This window comes from Xiphias gladius, chromosome 20, assembly GCF_016859285.1.
Source record: "Xiphias gladius isolate SHS-SW01 ecotype Sanya breed wild chromosome 20, ASM1685928v1, whole genome shotgun sequence".
Lineage (NCBI taxonomy): Eukaryota > Metazoa > Chordata > Actinopteri > Istiophoriformes > Xiphiidae > Xiphias > Xiphias gladius.
The window spans coordinates 16,758,295-16,783,000 of record NC_053419.1 but is presented as its reverse complement, the minus strand read 5'-3'; the positions used below and the strand labels follow the sequence as shown (position 1 = coordinate 16,783,000).

General features: G+C 40.5%; 2 protein-coding genes across 6 annotated transcripts in view; one reads left to right on the top strand and one right to left on the bottom strand.

The window, feature by feature from the left end:
• Positions 1–10,795, top strand: part of oacyl (O-acyltransferase like) — a 23,081-nt gene extending 12,286 nt beyond the window's left edge. Inside the window, exons 17-26 of the mRNA XM_040158080.1 lie at positions 2,243–3,874; positions 5,187–6,756; positions 6,864–7,011; positions 7,860–7,987; positions 8,097–8,141; positions 8,267–8,565; positions 9,310–9,398; positions 9,505–9,722; positions 9,804–9,852; positions 9,945–10,795. Coding sequence (XP_040014014.1) covers positions 2,243–3,874; positions 5,187–6,756; positions 6,864–7,011; positions 7,860–7,987; positions 8,097–8,141; positions 8,267–8,565; positions 9,310–9,398; positions 9,505–9,722; positions 9,804–9,852; positions 9,945–10,152 — 4,386 coding nt within the window. The 3' untranslated portion in view covers positions 10,153–10,795. The remainder of the gene's footprint in view (positions 1–2,242; positions 3,875–5,186; positions 6,757–6,863; positions 7,012–7,859; positions 7,988–8,096; positions 8,142–8,266; positions 8,566–9,309; positions 9,399–9,504; positions 9,723–9,803; positions 9,853–9,944) is intronic.
• A 5,039-nt stretch (positions 10,796–15,834) lies between these two features.
• The window catches only part of nedd4l (NEDD4 like E3 ubiquitin protein ligase), a 46,774-nt gene continuing 37,902 nt past the window's right edge, over positions 15,835–24,706 (bottom strand). For all 5 annotated transcript variants that reach the window (XM_040156909.1, XM_040156910.1, XM_040156911.1 and 2 more), the window contains 13 exons: positions 24,495–24,553; positions 24,097–24,162; positions 23,085–23,314; positions 22,348–22,469; positions 22,121–22,191; positions 21,755–21,850; positions 21,564–21,637; positions 21,330–21,390; positions 21,018–21,077; positions 20,424–20,531; positions 19,538–19,634; positions 18,637–18,709; positions 15,835–17,785 (listed from right to left, as the gene is read on the bottom strand). In XM_040156909.1, coding sequence (XP_040012843.1) covers positions 17,683–17,785; positions 18,637–18,709; positions 19,538–19,634; positions 20,424–20,531; positions 21,018–21,077; positions 21,330–21,390; positions 21,564–21,637; positions 21,755–21,850; positions 22,121–22,191; positions 22,348–22,469; positions 23,085–23,314; positions 24,097–24,162; positions 24,495–24,553 — 1,220 coding nt within the window. In that variant the 3' untranslated portion in view covers positions 15,835–17,682. The remainder of the gene's footprint in view (positions 17,786–18,636; positions 18,710–19,537; positions 19,635–20,423; positions 20,532–21,017; positions 21,078–21,329; positions 21,391–21,563; positions 21,638–21,754; positions 21,851–22,120; positions 22,192–22,347; positions 22,470–23,084; positions 23,315–24,096; positions 24,163–24,494; positions 24,554–24,706) is intronic.

Here is a 24,706-nt window from a genome sequence, read left to right as displayed (position 1 = left end):
ATATATTTCAATTCAATTTATAACTTCCAAGTGCCTCTAAAAGTAGGTAACAACACAGATCTGCACGCCATAATCAAATCTAAATATGGACTCAGTGTACTAGATGTGATTGTGTCCTATCAAACAGATTGAATTAAGTTAAGGAAAACTGAAGTTTCTCTTTGACGGTGTTACGATAATGTAGTACAGGATGTTATGAACTTGGCATTTTGTAAGGGTTTCAATGTTTTTATCAGCCTGAAAATTGTGTGAAGTTAATATTCAGTGTGTTTGTCAATAGACTTACTAAAGTTAGGCTCTGTGTTCCATAATAAACAATTCAGGCTTGAGGGCTCGGCTAGGTGTCCTTCAGTGCAGCAGGAATGTGACAAATGCAGGTCATGGGTGAAGATGTGCTGGTATTTTTCCAGCGTCTGTGCCACCAGCACCCCTCCTGCAATCTTGTATATCAGGGCGCATATTTCGAAGCCTCCCGCTTCAACACTTCATATCTGGCCTCTGCATGTATGTCAGGTTGCCTGTAGTGGGCAACAAACACAGGTAAGATCATTACAAAACAGGTACTTTGAAGACACAGCTATGCTTTTGACAGTCACCTTAAGTCCCCTAAATAATTGCAGGTGTAATCTAAAAGAAAAATAATATGATCCACAGCTGAAAGATGAAAGAAACCGGTATTACTCATCAGGCGTATCGTCAAATGGTTATCTAAAAATTTTAAGATGGCAACTGCTCCAGTTATATAATTGCTTGAAGCTAGGTTAAAATTCAGTGTGTTCTACCTAACTGTGAAGTTTGAGATATCGGAAATGTTGAGGGCATTAACTCAGTAGCATTAATAATTCTACAGAAATCTCCACTGTAGTTTCATAAACATCATGTGTCAGGTTGGCATTCATTTGAAACTGCAGACTCTGGGGTTTAAAGTTTGTATCAATGTAACTGTTTGGAAATACTTTAGATGACTCAGAAGAAACTAAAATACAAAAGAAAGTTCTGTTTTTCCAGACGAATTGCGGGTTTTGTTTACATAGTCTCTCTAACTTGATATTTTATTTCCAATGAAAGGCCAACAAAAGCTGAAAGAAGAAACATTGCTTCACAGTCAATAAGCTGAAAGTGGAAAGTAAAAAAAGCACGGCTTGTTCATAGGGTTTTAATTTTTTTTTTTTTTTAAATCATATCGTGTTTTGCAAAGGAGTCCCTTGAACTCATGAGTGACATCTGATACTCTTAACATTTCTCTCAGTATGTAACTACTTACAGCTCTAAGGGCTTGTATATTTTTATCTGGTATAGATAATAGTGACTGGAAAGGATCATGTAAAAAATCAGTAGCACTTTTACATGATATTACACACTGTGTAATGCGCAATCCCACATACTAGTGTATATAATCATATGCTGATAATGTAAACAATGCATATTTATTTATCTCTCAGCTGTGCAAGGCGACAGAAATTGGAGACTGTAGTCTGGAGGCTATTAACAACACAACCGCGCAAAACACCAGACGTCTTTTTCAGCTGCAAAGTAACAACAACAGGAAGGTTTCCTGGTGATAAGGTATGTCGAGTGCCTTTCAAGAGCTTCTAAAATACAGGCAACATGCCGTTTACAGGGGCATCTCCTGCAACTAAGATAACCATGTCCCAGTAAGTGACAGCTAGAGGGAGATAGTGGGCCTTACTTCAAATACTTTAGAGTGAGGAGGTAAATACACACATGGGCATCAGATCAGAGGTTATTCGACTGTCTGAATTTACTATTTTTTGCAATTTAATAGCGAAATATTTTCCTTCTCTGGTAATGACATGCTTCACTTTGCAGGTACCGACAAATTATACACAAGGATACAGTTGCACCAAGGGGAGGAATGACACCTGTAAAGCCAGGCACAAACAAGCTGTCACTGTGCACAGAACTTCGGCAAAAAATTCGGCCTAGAGCTGGATGTTTTGCGGTTTGACAGCTGGAGTCTTGCTGCTGACAATCTCCTCGAGCAGCACAACTAGAAGCCCCGATGGATCTGTCACCCCTTTGCACGGATGACCGAACACAGTCACCAGAATCTCTCGCAGATAGTCGGACGGGGGATTCAGACTCTCTTTCTCTTTTACACAGTTCCACAGAAAACATGCCGTCTGCATTCAAGACAGGAACAGAGACTGTGCCAGATCTCTCTAACCCCGCTGAAAGAAACACTGAGACTTTATCAAATGTTTCCAATTGCCTCTCTCAGGAGAAAGGCACTGTCTCAGACTGTTTAAAGCTCCCATCATCCAGCTGTAATATGTCAGACTGTTTGTCACTTTGCTCAGAGCCTGTGCCAAAGGATAATGACCTCGGGGTTCATGCCTATTTTGGCTCATCAGAACCTATATTGCCTCTTTTACCTCACTTCGCTCATGACCTTATTTCGACCCCATCTGAAACTTTCTCCGAGTTTTACATTAAACAAGAGCCATCCCTCTCCTTTTCTCTCATTCAAGACAACACTGAACCTGAAGCTTCTGGGGTCATGTCACCTCGTTCGGAGGGTTCGATGGAGCTGCCGACCACTGAGCCTCTCTCCAGGCTCAGCTTCAGCTCTGAACACAGCCGAGCCACTTGTCTATTAAGGTTGTTATCACCTCACTCAGATAGACTGGAGAGTGATACAGCTATAGCGGCTGTGTCAGACCTTTATATCTTTGAGACTGAGACACAGGACTTCATCCTGAGCCCTAATGTAGATCCCCATGAGACTGAATTTCCTGAATGCCAGCCATTATCACAAACAGAAGAAAAAAAGACACACCATGACTGTGATACACATGTCCTGATTAGTGATTCAGCGGACGTGCTGACAAAATGTGATCACAGCTCTACTGAGGAACGAGCTTTAGTGGACTATGAATCAGACGTGGTCCAACATACGGAGCTAAGACCACATGCCGTGGGTGCCTGTGAGGTGAGCTTGGTGTCGGTAAATGATGCGAGGCGAGGGAAAACCGAGGTCACTGGCTTAACCCCCAAAACACAACAGAGCAACCGCCCTGTCGAGCTGTGGCTGGACGCATGCCAGTATCTAGCAGTTGACGATACAGAAGATAGGGATGTTTTGGATAAGACAAGGCATTCTGTGATGCAAGTAGGACTTTCAGCCACCAGTGACATGTCATGTCTTCTCCCAGGAGAGACCCAAGTGTCAGGTTACAACCCAAAAGGTGGCGAGGGGATTGGCTGCTTGGGTGAAGACACCACTAGCCGGGGGCCAAAGGTTCAGAGATTGTCTTCAGTGGACAGCTGGGCAAGTGCGCTCTCAGACTGGGCTGGAATCATCACGCGTCCACCAGAGGACATCACAGCTGCCGTCACAGAGATAGGGGCTGAGATAGACGCTTTGACACAGGCACTAGCTGAGGTAAATACTGATCCAGACACAGCGACGTCTAAAGTAGGACAGATACAGGGGACAGCAGTGCAGGCGCAATCACAGCCACCCATGGGTGTCCAGGATCAGCCGCTAGAGGCACAAAACATCCCAGAGAGCCCCATCCTCTCCGGGCAGAACTGTCTCTCTTTGGGCCTCAAAGGTGCAGGACCTGAGCTCCAAGACAGAGAGACGTCTTTTATATGCCCCGTTCACCCGCACTCATCCATGGGTTCATCCACAGCGGCCTCTCTTGGAGGATACGGTGTAGATGTGACTGCAGTTACACTCATCCCTGGATCCACTTTGTCTGCTGATTTGGAGCTTTCTCCGTTTGGTGGATATGTCGAGTCCTTGGAGACAGACATTGTCCTCAGCAATGAAGATTCAGTCATACTGAAAATAACAGAAGATACAGATTTGGAGGGAGAAAATGCACCAGAGCTAATAATTGGGGAGGTAAGACGACTTATTATATAAATTTATATTGGTTATTATCTTTTGTATTGTAAACTTTAGAAAGTGTTTGACAGGTGAAAGTGTGTGCTCTGCATGATGTGAGAAGCATGAAATATATGTGAATATTTCCCATCCAAACTTGGGGACCGCATGTTATTCTCCTGTGTGTTGGTCCCGCACATACAGACACACATGCATATGCCTGACCACACACTCTCAAACCCACACCACTTTCTCAGAAGCGCGTGGCAGAGAGAGAGAGAGGGAGAGCGCTGCGGAAGGATTCACCCTTCACGATAGAGAGAATAACAGCGATCACCTTCACATTAGTAGTGTTGGCCAACAGATAAATCAGTCATGCACTTTGGAAAGGCGGCCAGAACGTTACGAGACATTCCCGCTCCTGCCCTTGTCAGTGCTGTCATACCTCCAGTATTGATAGCCAGTCAGGACATAGCTACAGTATGTGGAGTACTTCTGAGAGTGAAATCCATGTGTGTCGCCACGCTCGAGACTCACAAGTATTGTCGCCTTGCTTTGGATTGGAGCCATTCAGTTTGCACCCAAGGACTTTCACCCATGCTCGATTCTGTATTATTGGATAAGTCCTTTGGCTCCCGTCTCAAAGACTGACAGCTGCGTGAGCTGAAGGAAACGGGAGGGCAGGATAGGAAAACTTCAGATGGACAGAAATGGCATCTAATAATAGCTGAGAGTTAAATGATAATAGTATGCATTCATGGCGTGTCAGGGTGGAGGGGTGAGAGGAGAGCACAGCTGAGGACTGAAACATGACCCTCCCTTGCTCTCTCTCTCTTTTTGTACGCACCCTTTGACACACCCATTCTCACAGCATCTCCTTTAAAAACCCAGGGTCAGGACGTGGACAGGTCCGCAGGCCTGGGAGACTGTTTTTGATTGGCTTGGGTGCACAAGGCATAGCTGGAGGTCCCGTTTATAACAGTGGCACTGTAAGGTTCATTTGCATGCAGGACATATGGACTGTGGGGCTGGATATAGAAGCATAGTGTTTCATAAACGTCTGCTTTGTGGCTCCATAGAAAGGTATGTGTTGAACAGAAAAATGTAAAAGATCTGAAACGGCATGGTATTGTAACCTAGAATTTTCCTTTAAAATAATAGTACGTTAAGTATTATCAAGTATTATTACATATAATCTTACTGTCTTAGTGAAGTCTGACAGTTTTATAGTCAAGCGTATGAAATCCTTGTCGATAAAATGTCTCAGAAATATATGATTTCTTAAAATTAACTAACATTTTCATTATAATTTGCCCATTTTCATTATCAGTCCTCTGGAGATGGACTGTGTGAAGTGACAGATGAAGACAGGATCTCCCAGCCGAGCTTGGTGACCAAGCAGGAAGCTAAAAGGAGCTGTGGACCAGCCCACGTTGATGGTGTAGGGACCGAATCTTCCGCGGATCCTCATTTCCTCACCACACACACTCTGACAAACTCACATGTGCCAGGTGTGGACACAAAACCTGGCCTGCAAGATAATGTTCACACACACGTGGCGCCTGACACTTTACCAGACCTTGACGGAGCATGTCAGGTGGAGCCACAGTGGGGGAGTCCTAAGTTTATTGTGCCCTTAACTCCCCTCAGTATTGGCTCCTCCCTCCTCTGTGCGACAGGCAGCAGTTTGGAAGGAGATCAAATTTGTGCCAAAAGGTCCCTCAATGACAACAGAGACCTCAGTTGTGATCACGTAGAACACCGTGTTCTCTGGCCAACCTCGGATGGGATTACTGACAAACCATTCCTGGAAGGTGATGAAGAGCTGATTCATAAAAAGGAGAATACCTTAGACTCTGCTAATAAATCTTCACCAGAGGCACATCAGAAATTGCACTCTGGCAAGACTTCTGAGTGTTCCCTGACTAGGGGAAAAACAATAATTGAGGAGATTAATGACCTCAGTAGAGGACTATCAAACCTGGTTGTTGTCCCTGCAGACAATTTCATCATCTCGAAGAAGAACCGTGTCGCATGTATCACTTTAGACTTAAATGACCCATTTGTCTCCAGGGCTGCAAAACCTATTGTCACAGCCATACCATCTGAGAAGGCTGAGCTGAATCAGATAACTGCCGAAAAGATGCCTCACAAAACTCACAAGAGCACCTCAGAGATCAAAACACGCTCCAAAAAGGACAAATCAGCTGGTCATCACCTTGGTGCACAGGCTTCCAAGAAGCAGGAGAATTTATCTCATTATATTTCAGCCCAGCAGACCAGTAAACAGCAAGAAATTCATCCTCTTAGTGGAGAAAATCAAAGCAGTGAGAACACACCAACTGGACTTGAGGACAATCAGGCTAAATTGGGGATTGAGACCGCTGTGGCAGCTGACAAGGCTCCAACCAAACCACATGGCAAAAAGAAAAAGAAACACGGTCATAATGCAACAGCGCCAAAGAGTGTAGCAGAGCCACTGGCTAAAGCAGAGTATGGAGCAAAACCAAAGACTGCGAAAGGAAGGATTGATATGTTTGAGGCCAAGCTGGGTGCTAAAGCTGAGAAAACTCAAAGGGACAGAAATCAGTCAGATGGTGCTGAGAAAAATTCCCAGCAACTAGAGGCTAAAGCTTCCCAGGGAGAAAGACCTGCGCGTCATGTAGAGCATAAAGACCACCTGCCAAAAAAATTCACCAGTCCTCCAAAAGACGATGTTATTAAAAGACGACGCCTGTCAGAGGATAAGTCTGGCAAGATTGTTAATGTTTTGGAATCTAAACTACCAAAGCCAGATGTCTCTATTAAGGCAAAGGCAGAGGAGCCCAAGGCTGACGCTGAAGCAACTTGTAAAAAGGCGTACAGCGAAGTGGTCAAACAGAAAATCCCACTTAAGAGAGGTAAGGGATATGCAATTTCTCTTTCACGTTACACAGTATCAACACAACGATGGTATGTGAACACACATTCTTCACCTCATAATAAAAGCATATGATAACGTCTGCAGACCCCAAGGTGGTGCAGCCCATCCAGGCAGTGTCAGTGAGCGCGGACCCCCAGAGTCTGCGCCTGTGGTGTCAGTTTGTGGCCGTCTTCTCTGACCACACTGTCACCTGGAGCAAAGAGGGCACTGTCCTCGCTGAGATCAAGAGAAGGTATTTCGCTTCATTATACCTGATTTTTAAAATGCATTTTCAAAAAAGGTTGTCTTTATTCTTACACAGTACTTTAATTTACCTTATTTCGAACTCATCTTTACAACTGAAGCACCAACAAATCTCCTAAACTTCCCATTGTTTTAACTCATAACTGGATTATCTTTGGTAACTAGTACGCTCCTTTAGTCTAAGTGAAGCTATCGTCTTCAGCGAACAATCCCAACCTTTTTATGTCTGTCATTTACCCCCCCGGCCCTTAAAATTGAACTCAAGTACCCCTTCATCATCACCACCCGTCATGTTACCAGTGTGTTCATTTGAATCGATTTTACCACTGTTAATTAAATAAAGTGTATATTGTTCGGGGTAAGTTTTTTTCAGTTGAACTGAACTGTGGATGTGTAGGTTGGTTTGGACGAGTTTGCGTGCTACTACCGCTTGGAGTGGAAGAAGCTGGACAACCATTGAGCCATTAAAATTTGCTACTTTTAGCTATTTTAAGCCTTTATCCATAACCTATAGCTATCTAATTCAACCATGCATCCATTCATAAGTTTAACGAACATTTTTCAACTGTTTATCCATTACTTTTAGCTATCTATTTCAACTCGACTCTAGTCAACACAAACTTTTCTCCAGAAGAGAAGCAACCGAAACAGTAACATATCGCAATTCATAGTTTAGGCATACAAAGGATCCAGCATTGCCATAATGTAGCAATATAATGAATGTCATAGTACATCAAAATTTCAGATTATGTTCAGATCTAATGGCAGAAGGTGGTTGTATAGAGGTTTGTGGATTTATGTCGTGCATTTTGTGACACTGTACCTCTCTCTCTGAAGTGCAGGGGATGAGAGCAGAGTGTCACTCACCATCTCCAACGCTTCTCACAAAGACGTGGGCAAGTACCAGTGTCGGCTCATCGGCTTACATGGTTCAGTCACCCTGGACTACTTGCTAACATATGAAGGTAAAGAACGACATGGATGCCGACTATAAAAATAATAATTGTTTGTCCAACTCGATTTAAGGTAGTTTACCATAAAAAGAAAAAAAAAAAACCCTGCATTTCTTCACAGTGCTCAGTGAGACTGTCATTCCCCCATCACAAAAGACTATCTCATGTGAGTTGTGATCTCAGAACAAAGTTTATTACTTTACACAGTTGGGATTTAAAATAATCTCAACAGTTAGTTTTGTTTTAGATTTTGACCGATAACAGCTGACATATTGTCTTTTTTTCCCCCAGCTGCTCCTGTAGAGGTGGGAGGTGAAGAAGAGGATGTCCGCTGTTCCAGGCTGATGTTCAAAGAGGATTTCCTATCTGACCAATACTTCGGAGACAACCATCCTGTCAGCATCATCACCGAAAAGGTCCACTTTGGGGAGGGGATGCACCGGCGGGCTTTCCGGACCAAGCTTCAGGCGGGTGAGATGCCCCTTTTACTGCCAGGACACTCTGGTGTGCTCAAAGTTCACAACGCCATCAGCTACGGGACCAAGAACAACAGCGAGCTCGTTCAGAAGAACTTTACCTTGGCTGTGGAGGTAAGAACGTCACAGCAATCAGATGTTAGGCACAACGGTCCTTCATAGCTCAAAGTGTAACTGAATTTAAGTTGTGCATAAAAGTCCTCTTTGGGAACCAAGTGTCAGTTTACATGGCACAGCACTTTTTTTTTTCTGCCACAAATTGATGGAAATTAAATGAAATAATTCGAATAGAATTAAACAAACAAACAAATAAATAAAAAATTAGCAATATCATCACATCAATTTGTAAAGTTTGAGACAGTGATTTTTCTGATAAACATTTTGTGCCTGAAATGTTGTAACAATGTTTGTCTAGTGTTGAGTGTTGAAAAACTAAATTAATTGCACAACCAGTTTCTCATATTTTCAAATTTGATTCATGGGTTAAAAATGTCATTTGTAGGAGAAAGTGTCCCCCAAATGCCACAAAAATTAATTCTGTGAATTTCCATAGAGGCTGTAATCGTTCATGCCCAAAAACATACAATAAATTCAAAATGTGACACTTGGGGCCCTATACCTTTTTTTTTTTTTTTAAAGATATTATTCATCTACTTCTGAATTCAAATACTTTCTATAAGAACACAGCAAACACGCATAAAAGCAAACATTAAGATGTTCTATCAAAGCTTTCATGAGAAGTACTCTATTATTAGCCTACAAAGGCTGTGCTTGCTTTCTAAAGATTCATTATCATCATGTGCATTGATTGTCTGATCCATAAACTGACTGTATTGTAATTTACTTTTTGCTTTGTAGGAGTGTCAGGTCCAGAATACAGCAAGAGAGTACATCAAGGCGTACACTGCTGCAGCTCAGTCTGTTGAAAGCTTCGGAGAAGTCCCAGAGTGAGTCACATGTCTGATAAACTGTACACTTAACGCACAACGTAACTCTCTGCAGCACGTCCATGCTCTTGTGGCTGACACTACTTTGTGTCATGTTTCCCGCCAGGATCATTCCCATCTACCTGGTTCACCGTCCATCCAATGACATCCCCTATGCTACACTGGAGGAGGAGCTGATTGGTGACTTCGTCAAGTATTCGGTCAAGGACGGCAAAGAGATCAACCTGCTGAGGCGCGACTCGGAGGCGGGACAGAAATGCTGTGCTTTCCAGCACTGGGTCTACCACAACACTGAGGGCAACCTGCTGGTTACGGACATGCAAGGTGTGCAAATATACAAGTTCAACAATGGTTTTATCTTCAAATTATTGGGCTCCAATATTAATCAGATTTTTGTGTTTTCAGGAGTGGGAATGAGGCTTACTGATGTGGGAATAGCCACCTGTAAGAAAGGGTGAGTCATTTTTTTTTTTTTGAGAGCAACAGCAGTGATGGATGTAAATTGTTGAAGCATGCAAATTCATGCATTCACTTATCTCTTTTCAGATACAAGGGCTTCAAAGGAAACTGTGCCACCTCCTTCATTGATCAGTTCAAAGCCTTGCACCAGTGCAACACGTACTGTGAGATCCTGGGCCTCAAATCCCTGCAACCCAAAGCCAAAAAGCCTACGTCTGCTCTGAAACCCAAACTCCAGCCTTCTGCTTCACCTAGGAGGAAACCTTTTGGGCCAACGGTGAAGGGCAAGTCATAACAAGAGGGGGAACTCTTGGACTAAGGGTGTGATAATTTATTGGAATTGGGAGGTTAAGCTGGTTTTGGACTGCCTCTCTGACTTGGACCTCGTCGTGCAGAGCCTGACTCGGCAGCCGCAGGCCAGACGATGGAGACGAACGTATGTGGCTCCAATGGGAGCGATTGTTCCACGACCGGTGGCTGTTGTTTCATAAGAAAGCTTGCTTCATCTCATGTTGAACATTTGAGAGATATATTTTTATTCTAATGAAGATTTCACCAGAGATTGTGTCTGTATGAAAGCTATATTCATAATCTGGGGGAAGAAACCTTGTTTCACGAGTTTTGGGAAAACTGTGACATATTTAACAAACGATATACGATGTAGTTTGTCTATAGTGACGAACTGTGATGTCTTAGACTGCTTTATAAATGATGTGTGATGATTTTTTCTTTACAGATCAATGTAGAGTTTTTCTTGTTTTTCTACTTCGGTGATGTTTTCAAACTATAAGTTCATTAAATTAATGAACTTGTTAACTGATTGCTTGGGGGAAGTGTCTTTGAAGTAGGTTGTATGATTAAAAATACACACAATTAAGGATACGTGTTATTTTGGGCTGAGCCACAGAATGAGTGGGTAATTTTTGTGTTCGGTTTGAGGGGGGTGACAAAGGTAGTTGATGAATGTACATGTATATTCAGTTTAATGTTACATTATTAGAATATTTGTTCACTTAGTAATGCTCATGTGAGCTCATGTTTATAATCTTGAAAACAGCAACGAGACTTCTTGTACACAAAAAGCTCATGTAAAGTACACCTTTGAAAGAATTCACTGAAACTGATGTATTCATCCTATACTGCGTTGGTCTAGCTCAGACTAAGTGGAAGACATGAAAAACTAAAACCAGTGATCACAACACACCAACCTGACTTACATACACTGTCCATGTGATCTCAATAATGGGCCAGCTATTCAACTGAAGTCTCCAACTGTTTCTATATAACAAGCCTCTCTGTCCTACTCTCACTCTTGCCTTTTAAATCCCCGACCCAAAATGCTGACACAGCTCTCAGGTTGGGGGCATGGCCAGCGTGTAAGCAAACAGTAGATCCTTGTTATTAAAGAGATGTTGCTGGTTGAAAATGCTCTCGGATTTCTTTGTCAAATCCCATTTTCTGTACGGGGACCTTCGACCTACAGGTTTCAGGGTTCGGGGAGTATTGCAACAGGACTCTGACAGTGCGTCTGGATGAGCATGCAAATATCTGCTTGTCTGTGTGCGTGGGGCTGGGGTTGAAGGAATTTATTAAATAGGAATATCATAGGGTGTTTAATTCTTAGGAATGGCAAAATGTGCAAAAGTTCACTCCATAGCAAAAGCCAAAAAAAACAAAAAAACATACACTGTTTATTTACACAATTTGCATGGATGAAAACAATTGTACATTCATAAAATACAGCATTAACGTCATTTAAAGTAGACGACCAGTGTACATGTCGAAAAAGCTTGAACAATGACAATGAATGAAATGGCAGGAGCATTAAAACAAATGGGCCATCTGCTCCTATCTATACTTATAGGAGACGGTCTCCAGCAGCAAATTAGCGCCTCAAACACAAAAGAAAGTAGGTCACACTTACTCGCTCGAGATCATGTACGATGTATCAACACACTATGTCTATTTCCATCTCTGGCCCACCCGCATGGTGTAATGTGTCCCACACTATAGCCGCTACCGACACATGGAGACACATTTCTTTAGGCTTTGCTGTACGTGTAAGGGAACTATTGTAAATCTGCAAAAAGAAAACATTTAAATAAAGATTACACAGAAGCCGGAAGACGAACAAATGAAAAAAGGAAAAACACGGAAATGGAGGAATACACTGAGGTCCTTTTCACACTGTAGCTATTTAGTGTGATAATGGCGTTTGATAAACAGGACACAAACACCATTGTCACACTCCACAGCTCTGGAGGACAACGTTTGCTGATGCAGATGTTGTAAATACACACTGGTGCCTGGATGACCTGGTGAAATAAGGAAAAAAGTCGTTTGTTGATGTGGGGAATCAGTAAAGAACAACGGAGCGAGGGAAAGTGAAAAAAAAAAGTACAGAGATATAAAATAATGTTATGGTTTGCGTGGTGTTGGTGCACGGTGGTGTGGAAATCTCAAGTTAGGCTGAAATCACACTGAGCTATGATTAACATTAACCATGTAGCTCTTTAATTTAATACCCATTCATTCACCAAAATAAACAAAAATGAAAAAAAAAATAACACAGAAAAATAGTAATAATAATGCCAAGAAAATATTCAAGGCTTATCCAAAGTGTCCAAAGTCCGGTCATGTCTTTTTCTGCTGATTGTGGGGACGACTGCAGCTGTATGCACGTGTGACAAAGCAGCAAAGTAAGAGAACATCTGTGTGATCCCCTTTTTTTTCCAACATAACAATCTTTGCATTATTTTTTGTAAAATGTGGTCGACAAATACAGGCTGCTCAGACTGCATGTCATACTAGATTCAATACTATCGTCATTGTTTCTGCTTTTAACTATCTTACATAACATTTATGAGCTGAAAATGGCACCAAGAGTTTTTTTTTTTTCTTCTAGCTATAAAAAGGTATCATAGTACATGAATTATCAACTTTGCAAATAAACGTGTGTCTTACAACCACTGTTGAAGGATTCAGACCTATTGCAGGACTCACCTCAAGTTTCTAGAGTGGATCCTCTTTACATATTCATTCATTCCCACCCAGCAGTCAGTCTCCTGCTCCTGCTTCTCCCAGCTACTCTCTCTTCTCTGTTCGTTCGCTCTTGCACCAACATGTCATATCTTTGTCTCTGAGTCTTTCTGTGCCAAACAGTTAAAAGTCCAGTAGTGCGTCCACAGGTGCAGGTTCATGAGGTGATCCGTGGTGCATTTAGGTTTGGTGCTGTCCCGTCCAAGTCCTTATGTAGACAGAGCAGGGTTTGGACAAACAGCCAGTTCCACATTAGTGATAAGCTACAGGGGAAGTATTGATCGACCCTGACCAGGGGTAGAGGGTGAGGGTTGGAGGAGGGGGAGACCAAAAAACTGGTGAGGCAACAGAGCCTTAATGCCACGGTTTCACTGAAAGTCACTGTGAGCTGAAGGCGATGCATCCTGGCAGAAGAACGGACTGAAAAATGTACGTAAAAAAGACATGGGGTTTGGTGGAGCTGAGGGCCCAAAGCAAGTCAAACAGAAAAATGTCAGTCCTCACTGTATTAATCTGAAAGCAAAGTATGTAAAGAAAAAATTCCCCAGTGACAAAATACAATCACTACAGTACTTCACTCCATTGGAAAAACTTCACACAGTGAATTCCGTGTCCCCAAGGATCAGTTTCATAATAAAACCTGTCACCTAGAGGGCAGATTATGAAATAGCACCCTTTTAACCAAAGGTCTGATAGTGTAACTCTGCTCACTTTTCACCCTCTGAAACTCTAAACGATCCATCACACACAGTCCTGAGCAGTAAAAGCTACTGCACATAAACCGTGTGCGTCTATGATAAACTGAATTGAGTCTGGAGTCTGACTGTACTGCAATGCATTACGGTAATTTACTGCTTCGGTTCTTTCTCTGCAATAAAGTTTGTTTTTGCTCAAGACACCGACCCTCAGACATTGCACTCGTCTGTATGTGTAATCGTCTAAACCACATTCAGCTACAATCTTAACACTCTGTTATGAAAACTGAGCTAAGGCTATTTTTAAATACTGTCGAGGCTCCTTTTTTATATACTGTATGGATTTTATGAATGCATAACCTTTGAAACCAAATATTTTAAGGGTTGGCCGGATGAGACTTAGCAGATGTAGAACATTAGAAGCTAATGTTTCGAACTTACTATCATCCTTTCTCAGTCCAGCTTATTGCTTCAGCGTCCCGCCAGGGTTTCATTAAGGTCAGAGCGCTGACGTAACATAGAAACAGAGGCAGGTGAGAGACTGACAGATTGTAAAAAGTCAAACTGTGAGGCCTCACCTTTTACTAGAAAGGCCTCGTCTTTTACAGGAAAGTGAGGTGATGTGTGTGAACTTTGATTCATTCTATTAACAGTTAAGATTTCAGTCCACTTACTTGTAGATCAAACAATGACTTTGTTCTCATTTGCAATTTGTGACTTTTTTTTTTTTTTCTTTGGAGCGGGTGGGATGTTTTAGAAGGTGGATCTAAAGAAGAGTTGGCTGTCGGTTTGTTTGTGACCAGATTGAGGGTAGGAGGTCTTGATAAAATGTCCCCGGACTGGCAGGGTGGCTTTTATTTGCTTGTCCTTGGAGCTGATAACTGCTAGATTGCCTGTGTGAATGAACTGAGGTCCCTTCACCATACCACGTGCGAATACACACACACACACACACACACACACACACCAAAAAAAAAAAAAAGAGACTGACAAAAAGAGTTGAATCTTAATTTCTCAAGACAGGTACACTTATTCCCGGAAAAGGTGATTTTATCAACAGGTGTTTGGATCTGAGGAAACTGTGCTGTGGTTGGCTGGATTTCAAGACTCCATCTATAATGTGAATGAATGAAAACAATCGCCCTCAGCAGCAGCAGCAGCAGCAGCACCTGTCCAACTGGGAGGATAGCCCTTTTTTTTTTTTTTTTTTAATATATAACTGTGTGACCTCCTGTGAGAGGAATATGTTGGCACAAGTAAAAATATGTTCAGATTCCTAGCTATACAACTGCTAAAATTAAAGGGCCACTCTGGTATTTCTGTAAATTTGAAGTCAGAAATGACTAAGAACGTGACAGCAAAGTTTAAAGGCACCGAGGTCAGCTCAGATCAGTATCGATGAACAGTCAATAATGGGCACTTTAGGGGACGTCTCTGTAACAATACTAGCAAATGTAACAATACTACCATTTAAAGAAAGGTACATGTACATTAAGGCATTCAAAATCTTATTTAAGTGAAAGTATCATTAGTAAAAGTACCCGTTAGACAGACTGGCCCCTTTCAGAGTGTAACATTATAGTGGATTAAATTACATCATATATTATATTACAACATTATTTTATATTATTTGAATGTCATTATTAATGCATACACGTTATTGGTGCAGGAAAAGGCCCTACGGAATATGAAAAATCTCCCAGGAATGTGTTTCAGATGTGAAGGAGTCCTGTAGGTATTATGCGGGGACTGTAAAGACGAAGGTGGAGCAAAATTTTATTTATTCTACATACTGATGGGTTAGTCTATAACAATTCATCCAAATTTACAAGATGTTCTTGTGGTAGATTTAATTTTTTTGTGTGTTAAATGTACAATATTTCCCACTGAAATTAAGTGATGTTAAAATATCAAGTAACGGATTTATTCAGGTAAAGTGTAATTTAACCTGAACTCAAAGTTTTGTGTGAACACCCTACTTTAGTAAATCTACTTGGTTACTTTCCACCGGTGAAGATTTAAGGGTAATTTGTTGAATTTGGTCCTGTGGTTAATTTCGGATAATTTTGTGAATCCAAATGTTGCTTTTGTACAACTGTTCCAGTTAGAATAATTGCTTACAAATCTACTTTTATCCATAGTTTATCATATTTTCATGCATCTTCTGATTACGTTCCCACATCTAATGAGAGTAAAGTAAGTAAGTCCAGTTGCAATAAACTTAAACGACACAGTCTGAGAAGTTTCATTTTTATTTGACTGAAGTTAAATGAACCACAGAGTTGCAGAGAGTGGTGGAATCTTTAACAAAAGTGATATTTCCTGTCATCTATTAAAAAAAGAAAACCCTCTTTAAAAAAAAGGGACTGATCTTTACGGAGTCAGTTTGTGTGGTGGGATAATGGGAGGGAGGAAACAAAAAGGGAGGAAAAGGTAAAGAAAAAGGACAAAAGAAGAGATAAAATGGAGAATACTAAGGGATGTAAAGTGTCTGCTTCACTTCTGTCAACTTTTCCTACCTTAGCAGCGGCCCAGATTTACAGACTATTTATATTGCACCAGCTAAGTGCTCTGAATGGAAAAAAAAAGAAAAAAAAAAAGAATCACATTCAAGTTAATGACAAGACATACACTAGGCGACATGACCTCAGAGTGATCTATAAAGTGCCCTTTAGGTTCAATGGTGTTAGAAAAAGGAAAGAAACAAAAGCATAAAAAAGAAAAAAAAACATTTTTTCTTTGTAAGAAACGTGCTGCTTTATATTCAGTGGCAATCACAGCTTTTCTCTCAGACACCCGCGCACACACACACACACACAGCTTCATTTTAGTGTTGTTGATCAGTAATACTTCTGTTAAATGTAATACATACATATATTTATATATCATGAAAGAACTTAAAATGGGGTTTTTTTTTCCAAGAACAATTTACAGCATTATGAACAGCAACAGGCATGAGAATATTAATATAATGATGACGTCTCAGAGAAACTACCACCAGTTTTACTTTTGACTTCCCAACCTCGAGACCGAATACACGTCCAAATTACTATGCAGTCAGCACAAACACAAGATACAGTTTCATGCTTCTGTCATAGCACTACAATAAAAAAAAACATTTTATTCAACACATTTGCTATCACCATAACAAATGAAACCCATTACTCATTTCCCAGACTAGCCAGATTTACACTTCACACACCATGTCATATAGAATCGTCAAAATAGTAAACAACATTGTTCATCAGTACAAATACATTGAGAGTATTTTCCTGGAAGAATTATACCAATGATTAAAAAAACAAAAAAAAAACAACAAAAACCTGTTCCATGATGACAAAAACTATAAAAATCATCTTTGGGGATAAGCCCATCCCCCGTTCTTGAATCCTTTCCAGTGGTTAAAAAAGAAAACAAAGACATTATTCTACAAAAGGCTGCAGCGGCGATTTCTGATCACACAACATAAAAAAGGCTCTACGGAGGGGTGCGGCCGATTTCCTGAAATGTGATTGGCTAGCATTCCTAAGGTAATCTGGTGTTGGTGTAAGGATTTGAGAGAGTTGTGATCATAGTGCCATTGCAGTTTCTTTGAAATATAGTGCATGTAGGAGCCAGATTAAGGCCATGCTAAGACCCTTCCACTGAAGGGTGCTTGAATACTGTGCTAAAGTGTACATAAAGGAGCTTTTGAAATGCATTAGTGTTTTCCAGCACTGCAGATTTTCACAGGACAAGGGTAGAGGAGAAAGAAACGGTGGATCAGGGGCCAGGTCTCGTCATTCGTCGCTCATGCCTGTGGATAACAGATTTCAGCATTCGACAGTGCAACACTCCATTTCTTTCCCCAGCACCTTTAAGGAGTAACCTACCCACACTGAAAAGATATAGAGATGTAGGCAAATTGGCTCGACAAGTCGCTGTACAGTCTCAAACCACTGTGCTGTGTTAGTGGCTCACAGTCAGGCATTACAGTACAACATGCTTGCACAGAACTGCTACAGCAGCTGGTTTGACGTCCCTGTGGCTTTTTGTTTTGTTATGTTTCGTTTTTTTTAAATTGTTGGTTGGTTGGTTGGGTGCAGTCAGTTTTAGTCGACCCCCTCAAAGCCCTGCGCGTTCTCAACAGCCATGAGGAGTTTCTCTCTCAGGTCCTCAAATGATTCGTAGGTTGGCAGATCCAAGCGGTTGAAACTGGGAAGGAAAACAGTTAATTGACAAATTAAAAAGCCGGTAGCATGGTATTCTGTTTCAAATTGCAAAAATAAAAGTACTTGACTTTTGGGTAGAGTGGAGCTCTATGCATGGCAATGTCAGTCTTTTGGTCAACTGGTCCACACTGAAATCTCTCAACAACTTTTAAAAGAATTGCCATTAAATTTTGTACAAACATTCATGGTTCCCAGATGATTTATCCTAATGACTCCGGTGGTTCCCTGACTTTCCCTCTAGCTTCCCCAGCAGGTGAACGTTTTCACTTTTCCAATGAAGCGGATTGGCACAAAATTTGATACAGACATTCACGGGTCCCAGAGGATGAATCCAAATGACTGTAGTGATCCCCTGACTTCACACTGTGGTTTGAAGTGAAATGTTTCAACAACTATTGGATGGACCGCCATAAAATTAGGTACACCTTCATGTCCCGCTCAGGCTGAACTTTAATAACTCTGGTGATCCTCTGACTTTTTCTCTAGCACAAGTGGGTAAAAATTTTAATTGTCAAATTCTTTAGTTTATGGTGAAATACCTCCAAAACTAATACTACCATCAGCCTCGGCAGTACTCTATTTTTAGTGCTGATTAGCAAATGTTAGCATGCTAAACTAAGATGGTGATCATGGTAAACGTTACACCGGCTTAGCGTGAGCATATTAGCATTGTCACTGTGATCATGTTAGCATGTTGATGTTCGCATTTAGCTCAAAGCACTGCTGAGACTAAGTACCCCCTGAAAGCCACTAGCATGGCCGTAGACTTGTTTAACAGGGTTGTTTTTTCTGCGCCAGTGTGTGTGTGCGTGTGTGTGTTCAGTAGTGACATACCATGTGTGAGCTCTTGGCAACTTATCTGGTGTTCCCCACTGCTCAATTGTGAACAGCTGAGGACCATTAGAACCTGGCACAAAAGAAGAAATTATAATCATGATGACAATGTTGAGATGATCCAGAAGTGGTTTTATTAGACCACAAATTTAACCTCTAGGACAATTCAACTAATTGAATAGTTGCTTAGGAAGAGGAGAAAGGAGAGCTGCCCCATGCATAACTCTTTAGTATACACAGCACTGTGCAAAAAAGATGTAGGCACTTTAGATGTTTAAATCCTTATCCATCATGCAGCACCGTCAAGGATGTTATGATCTGGTGGTTCACATGTTCGTTCTGCAGCATGACAATGAGCCCAAACATACAGCCAGAGCCTTAAAGAACTATACGCAGCAGATGGTCTGGCCCCTGTGCTATTTTGAAGATAAAGGGTGGTCACAGCAATTTGATTTAGGTTTTTTCTGTTTCTGTTTCTGCATTTCGTATGATGTTAATTGATAAATAAAAATTATTCATGGCCTTATTTTTGAAAGTATCCTCACTTTACTTTTCATGCCTTAAACCTTTGCACAGTACTGTACATGAAAAAAAAAAAAATCCCCTACACTGATGCTATGTAGCTTGAGCCAAACTTTGATGAACACAGTTTTTTATATAAATGGATATAATATTTTAGAAGTCACATTTATCTATCTGTATGTGTACAATGATAGTAATTCAGTTCTAGGAACTGGAACAATGTTGTCTCATCTTTTCTGGAAAATCTATTTTTGTGTCACCGTTACATAAAATTCAGGCTCTGCAATTGTAACAGATAATGTGTGATTTTAAATAACTTGGTACTGTTATACGAGTAGGAAATAAAGGAAACCATAACTTGCCTGGGGAGTTCACCTACCATAAAGCTCAGCAAAGCCATTCATTGGCACTCGAGATGTTCCTGTAACAAACTGGAGGAGTCGGATTCTCTTTTCAGCATCCATTAACAGGACAACCTGATAAAAGAGGAAAGATATAATCTCTCAGTGACAAATAGTTTACTGTCTACAAAATTAATCACATTTCTATGGAAAGGAATTCATTTATCAAATATCAATCACCACTCTGAAAAAAGTAATTTAAAATTGATACTTTCTCAGTATCACGGCTACATCACAGAAAAGATGATGGAATTATTCAAAGCAAGAATGCTTTTGCAGACACTTTCGCAATGTAGCCTCTGTGTGTGTGTGTGTGTGTGTGTGTGTGTGTGTGTGTGTGTGTGTGTGTGTGTGTGTGTGTGTGTTGTTTGAACTGGTTCACTTAATCAGATAACATGACACTGTTGTCTCTGTGTGTGTAAAGGTATAGTAATACAAGCACAAATTATGGCTTGTGTGTTTTGTTTGTTGTCGGATTGTTTGCACGTGTTTGTGTGTGTGTGTGTGTGTGTGTGTGTGTGTGTGTGTGTGTGTGTGTGTGTGTGTGTTAAACCTCAAGTCAAGACAGATGATAACCAGGGCAGATACAACTACTTTAAGCTCTTTTATCAGAGCAAACAAGCCTGTTCATCCAAACAGACTTTGATCTTCAAAAGTGGGGCCAGCAAACCTGCCGCCGGCCGAATGCAGGGGAAAAATGACTGGAACCAACTTTCATTATGAAAGAACCAGCTTCCATGAATTATATGTGGCAACATGTGGCTGACAATTTAGAGTACACAGTCGCAAAAAAATTTTGTGCGTGAGGGCATGTCTTTATCGTATGTATTTGAGCACATGCACGTGTATATCTAACACACATACCTTCCAGAACCACTGTATAACAGGATGGTTGGGACAGTAGCCATTCTTGTAAACAGTGTGTTGTCTCCAGTCGTTGACATCAACGTCACCCAGACCACACATGAGCAGCTACATGGAGCGAGAGAGGGGGAGGGAGAAAAAAAAAAAAGAAAAAAAAAAACAAGCTTTCACAGCCATTGCGACTTGTCATCTCAGACAGCATTTCATACAATAAATGCTACAGTAAAATGCTCACTATCAAGTAGGGCTCCAACTAATGTTTTCATTTTAAATGGATCTGCAAATTATTTTATAAATTAAGCGATTGGTCTTTAACACGTCAGAAAAATGAAAAGTGTTTATCTCAGTTTCCTAGAGTCTAAGGTGACGTCTACAGACATCTTGTTTTGTTTGACCATCAGTTTACAAACAAAGAAGACAAAGTAAGCCACCAAATATTAACATTTGAAAAGCTGGAACCCCTGAATTTTCGGTATTTTCACTTAAAAAAATAACAATTAAGTGATTAACAACTTGCTGCAGATTCATTTTCTGACAATCGACTAATTGATTAACTGACTGATCATTTTCGCTCTACTAGCAAGGTATCCATACCTCCAGTTCGTTTTCATCAAAGATCTTGATCAGATCTATGAGAATGAGCTCCGTGAAACCCTGGAAATTAAACAAAAAAAGGCATTATGACAACATCATTCTCATGAAAGTACAATTCAAGCAACATAAATACTGAACAATTCACCAAATACTCAAGATGTCGATAAGTCTTGAACGCATATTCATTAAAGTAGGTTTAGGTTTAGATGCAGAGGACGAATTAACCTTTATACAAAGGGCCTTAGGCACACCAACACAAAGTTTGTGGTCACACTGCCCCCACATGGTGGTAGTATTGTTGCACATAAATACCTCCAAGAAGGCATTCATCTGCTTCTGGACCCTGTTGACAAACCTCCACTGGATGACCAGGCTGTTGAAGAGAAGATTATTGGGATGTGAATAAATAAACTTTTTTTTTGAACAGTTTTAGTTTAATGTTGGATGATGTAGTTTTACGATCATCATTATTAAAAGGTCTACATCTATTTATAAAAAGACGAAGGATGAAAAAGAGGAAAAATAATTATAATTTATATTTCTTACTCTATGTATTCCTTTTTGTTCTCATTGGTAACCACCATGTCTGAGCCACTGGGCTTCAGGTCGACCTGGTATGTCTGAGAAAGAAAAAAAATGACAGGATACTCCTGATACCAACTATATTACTTTAGTCTAATTAAAATTAATATTGAGATTCTAACTAATTCAAAGTGACTGATTTTAGGTTTCCGCACCTGTCCAAAGTTGTCCTCATCAATACAAAACCTCAGGTCCAGCTCAGTGGGGTCATTCTCCAGAATCCACTTAAGAGAATTGTAGTATTCACTGTCCTGCAGGGTAGATAATAATTCGACACACAGAAAAAGTCGTTCATTGGCTTTTATTTGTGAGATTGTAGGGTTTCATTCTTGGCTTTGTCTAAATTGCATTAATGTAAGACTATTCAAATTAAAGAATTAACCCCACGGTCAGTGTTCATTGCACAGTTGTTAATAAAAACTGCCAATTGTTAATATAATTAAAATGAATCGGTAAAATAAAGGCTAGCACAATTTTTGGGCAATTATTCAGTTAATAACATAGCAGCAACAAGATCTTACCACAGACTCCATGTCGTTGAGGGAGATCTGTTTTCCCAGCATCATCTTGTAGAACGGTCGGATGAAAAAACCTGAGAAGGCAGAAGACAATAAAGAGCATTAATTGCATACCTGTGGAAACAAAAGCTTAAAAACATCAATGAAAAAGCTGCGTAAGTGTTCTCACACATAACGAACCTGAACGTACACTAACACAATAACCAAACGACGGGATCAGACAAGCTTACCGTCCAGTAGTTTTCCATGAAACACGGCCATTCCTGCCACACGCCCGATGAACTTGAAATAGGAGAGGTGATCCTCATTGCACAAGCCAGAGTTGGGATTGATTTGGAGAGTGTAGTTGTCCCTGGAGAGAATCAGACGAAGAAAGTAATTTCCAAGGTGTAATTACCAGGATATTCAGTAATACTCAGAATACTCCCTAATACTAATAGGTTTAGTTCTCTTTGTCCCTTTGGTTACAGTTACTTAAAAAGATAAATAACCATAATGTCTTGACTGAAATGTCTAATATATAAAAAATAAAGAAAACTAATTTGATTAAAGTGCAGGAGAATGGATAAATTAACTCAATTTTGTTTTTGATGTAATGAAAAACACATTATTTTCACTAAAACTGTTGTTTTACATAGCAAAAATGAGAGAGGACCAACTGAGTGTTCACCTATTGGTGCCAACAAGAGCAACAGAACATACGGCACTTTCATTATCTTGACGTGTCCTGTATGTGGGAAACTTTTGTTCCAGGATGGCTTTTTGAATGAGAGGAAAAGTTAATCAAAGTGAAAGGAAACTAAGTCTCATAGGGAAACAATAGGACAGTTTCTACTCCTTACTCCACCTTTGTGGAGTAAGGAGATGAATTTTTCCATGACTGCAAACATATAGCACGGTTCCTTTACAATATCAGCTTTGCGTAACTGAGCATCCTCTGTCATATCCTGCTAAATGCCAGACTTACGTGGCAGAGTATTCAAACAGGCCATAATAAGGATTGAACATCTCCTTAGATAAGAGGAAGAACCACTCTCTGGCCACACCACCGTAGTCCAATCCTTTCTCTGACTCAAACTCGATCCACAGCCGTGCCTTCAGAACATCCGGCCTCTTCAGGGACATGATGCGACGGTACGACTCTTCAAAGATGTTGTTCCTATGCAGCTTCATCTCGAATCGGTTGGGGATGTCAGCCTGGAACAATTAAAAAACAACTCACTTTAATGCAAACAAGAAAATAATAGAGTTGAATACAAATTCAATGAAAAATAATTTAAACATGTTTAGGTAAGTGGATGTATGTGACCTTTGTACAAACACAATCAATAGATTTAGACTTGTCAGGAAGTGTTAAGAGCTGCTAAAGGTGCTCCTACAAATTACTTAGATTGCAACAGCGCATGATTATAAAGAAAAAGTCTTTCTGAAAAGACTACATGCTTCCTGAAGTCATTTATCACATTACTATATCTGAAAAATGAGATACATCTGTTTCCTCTTCGCAAACCAACTCATGCAGATATTACCCTCAGTACATCAATCAAATTGCTAACCTTAAACATGCTCTAGCATGAGACTAAACGCTGTTTCAACATTTGGCAAGTTTCTTTCTGCTCAGTTATTATTGTTATTGTTCATCCAAGATTACATTCCAGCATGAAAAAAAAAGCAGGCAGTGGCCCACAATTCTGCACTTCACCTACCAAGTGTTGATTACAATAAATGTGAAATTTTTCGCAATCAATATTTAACACGTAACAAACACATCAACTTCAGTCACACAGTGTCAAGACAATGTGAAGAAAGTTAAATAAATATGCAATCAAGGATAATCAAAATAGAAGCAAATTAGATCACCCTTTTGTGCGAGGGGAAAATGTGAGGTTTTGACCAAATTCAGCTTTGCCATGGAATTGTTAGGAAAACATTCCCCAGTGGAAAACAAGACAGATCTGTATTTTAAAATCACTTCTTACAGGTTTCTTCAATTTCTTCCTGAAGTAGTCATATTTCTGCTTGAACTCTCTGGAGTAGGGAACAGCCTGCACAGACAACAAAGAATACACACAGGAGTCGAGGAACGGTAAGGTCAAAAAAAGATCAATATCCTTATTATTAATAAGCTTGTACATAGAGTGTAATTTAGGAGGGTGTTGGCAGTGCGGGAGAACAATATCTGAAGTGGTACACAGAATGACAAGAAGGTGTTGGCATGTGAAGTGACAACTGCAGTGACAGAGTGATTTAGACACGCTGAGGCAGATGATAGCGGGTGACAGATAGAACTACAGTGTTAAAAGAAGAGGTTACTGTTTCTGTGTAGCAACACTGTCGTGGCAGAGACTGTCTGAACAAGTAGGAGGAAAATACTCACAGGTCCTGTGATAGCTGGACTCTGCAGACGAGGGTCCTCCCACTGAGTGTTCTTTGTATCTGGAAAAACCAAAAACAAATAACACAAACTTTTTGGGCATGAATAGGCTCCACTTGAGTTAAATTGAGTGCAGAAAGGATCGACCGTTGGGTCATCTGAATGAAAATTAATTACTCAATTGTTTAAGTCACTTATTAAGCAAAAACCTGAAA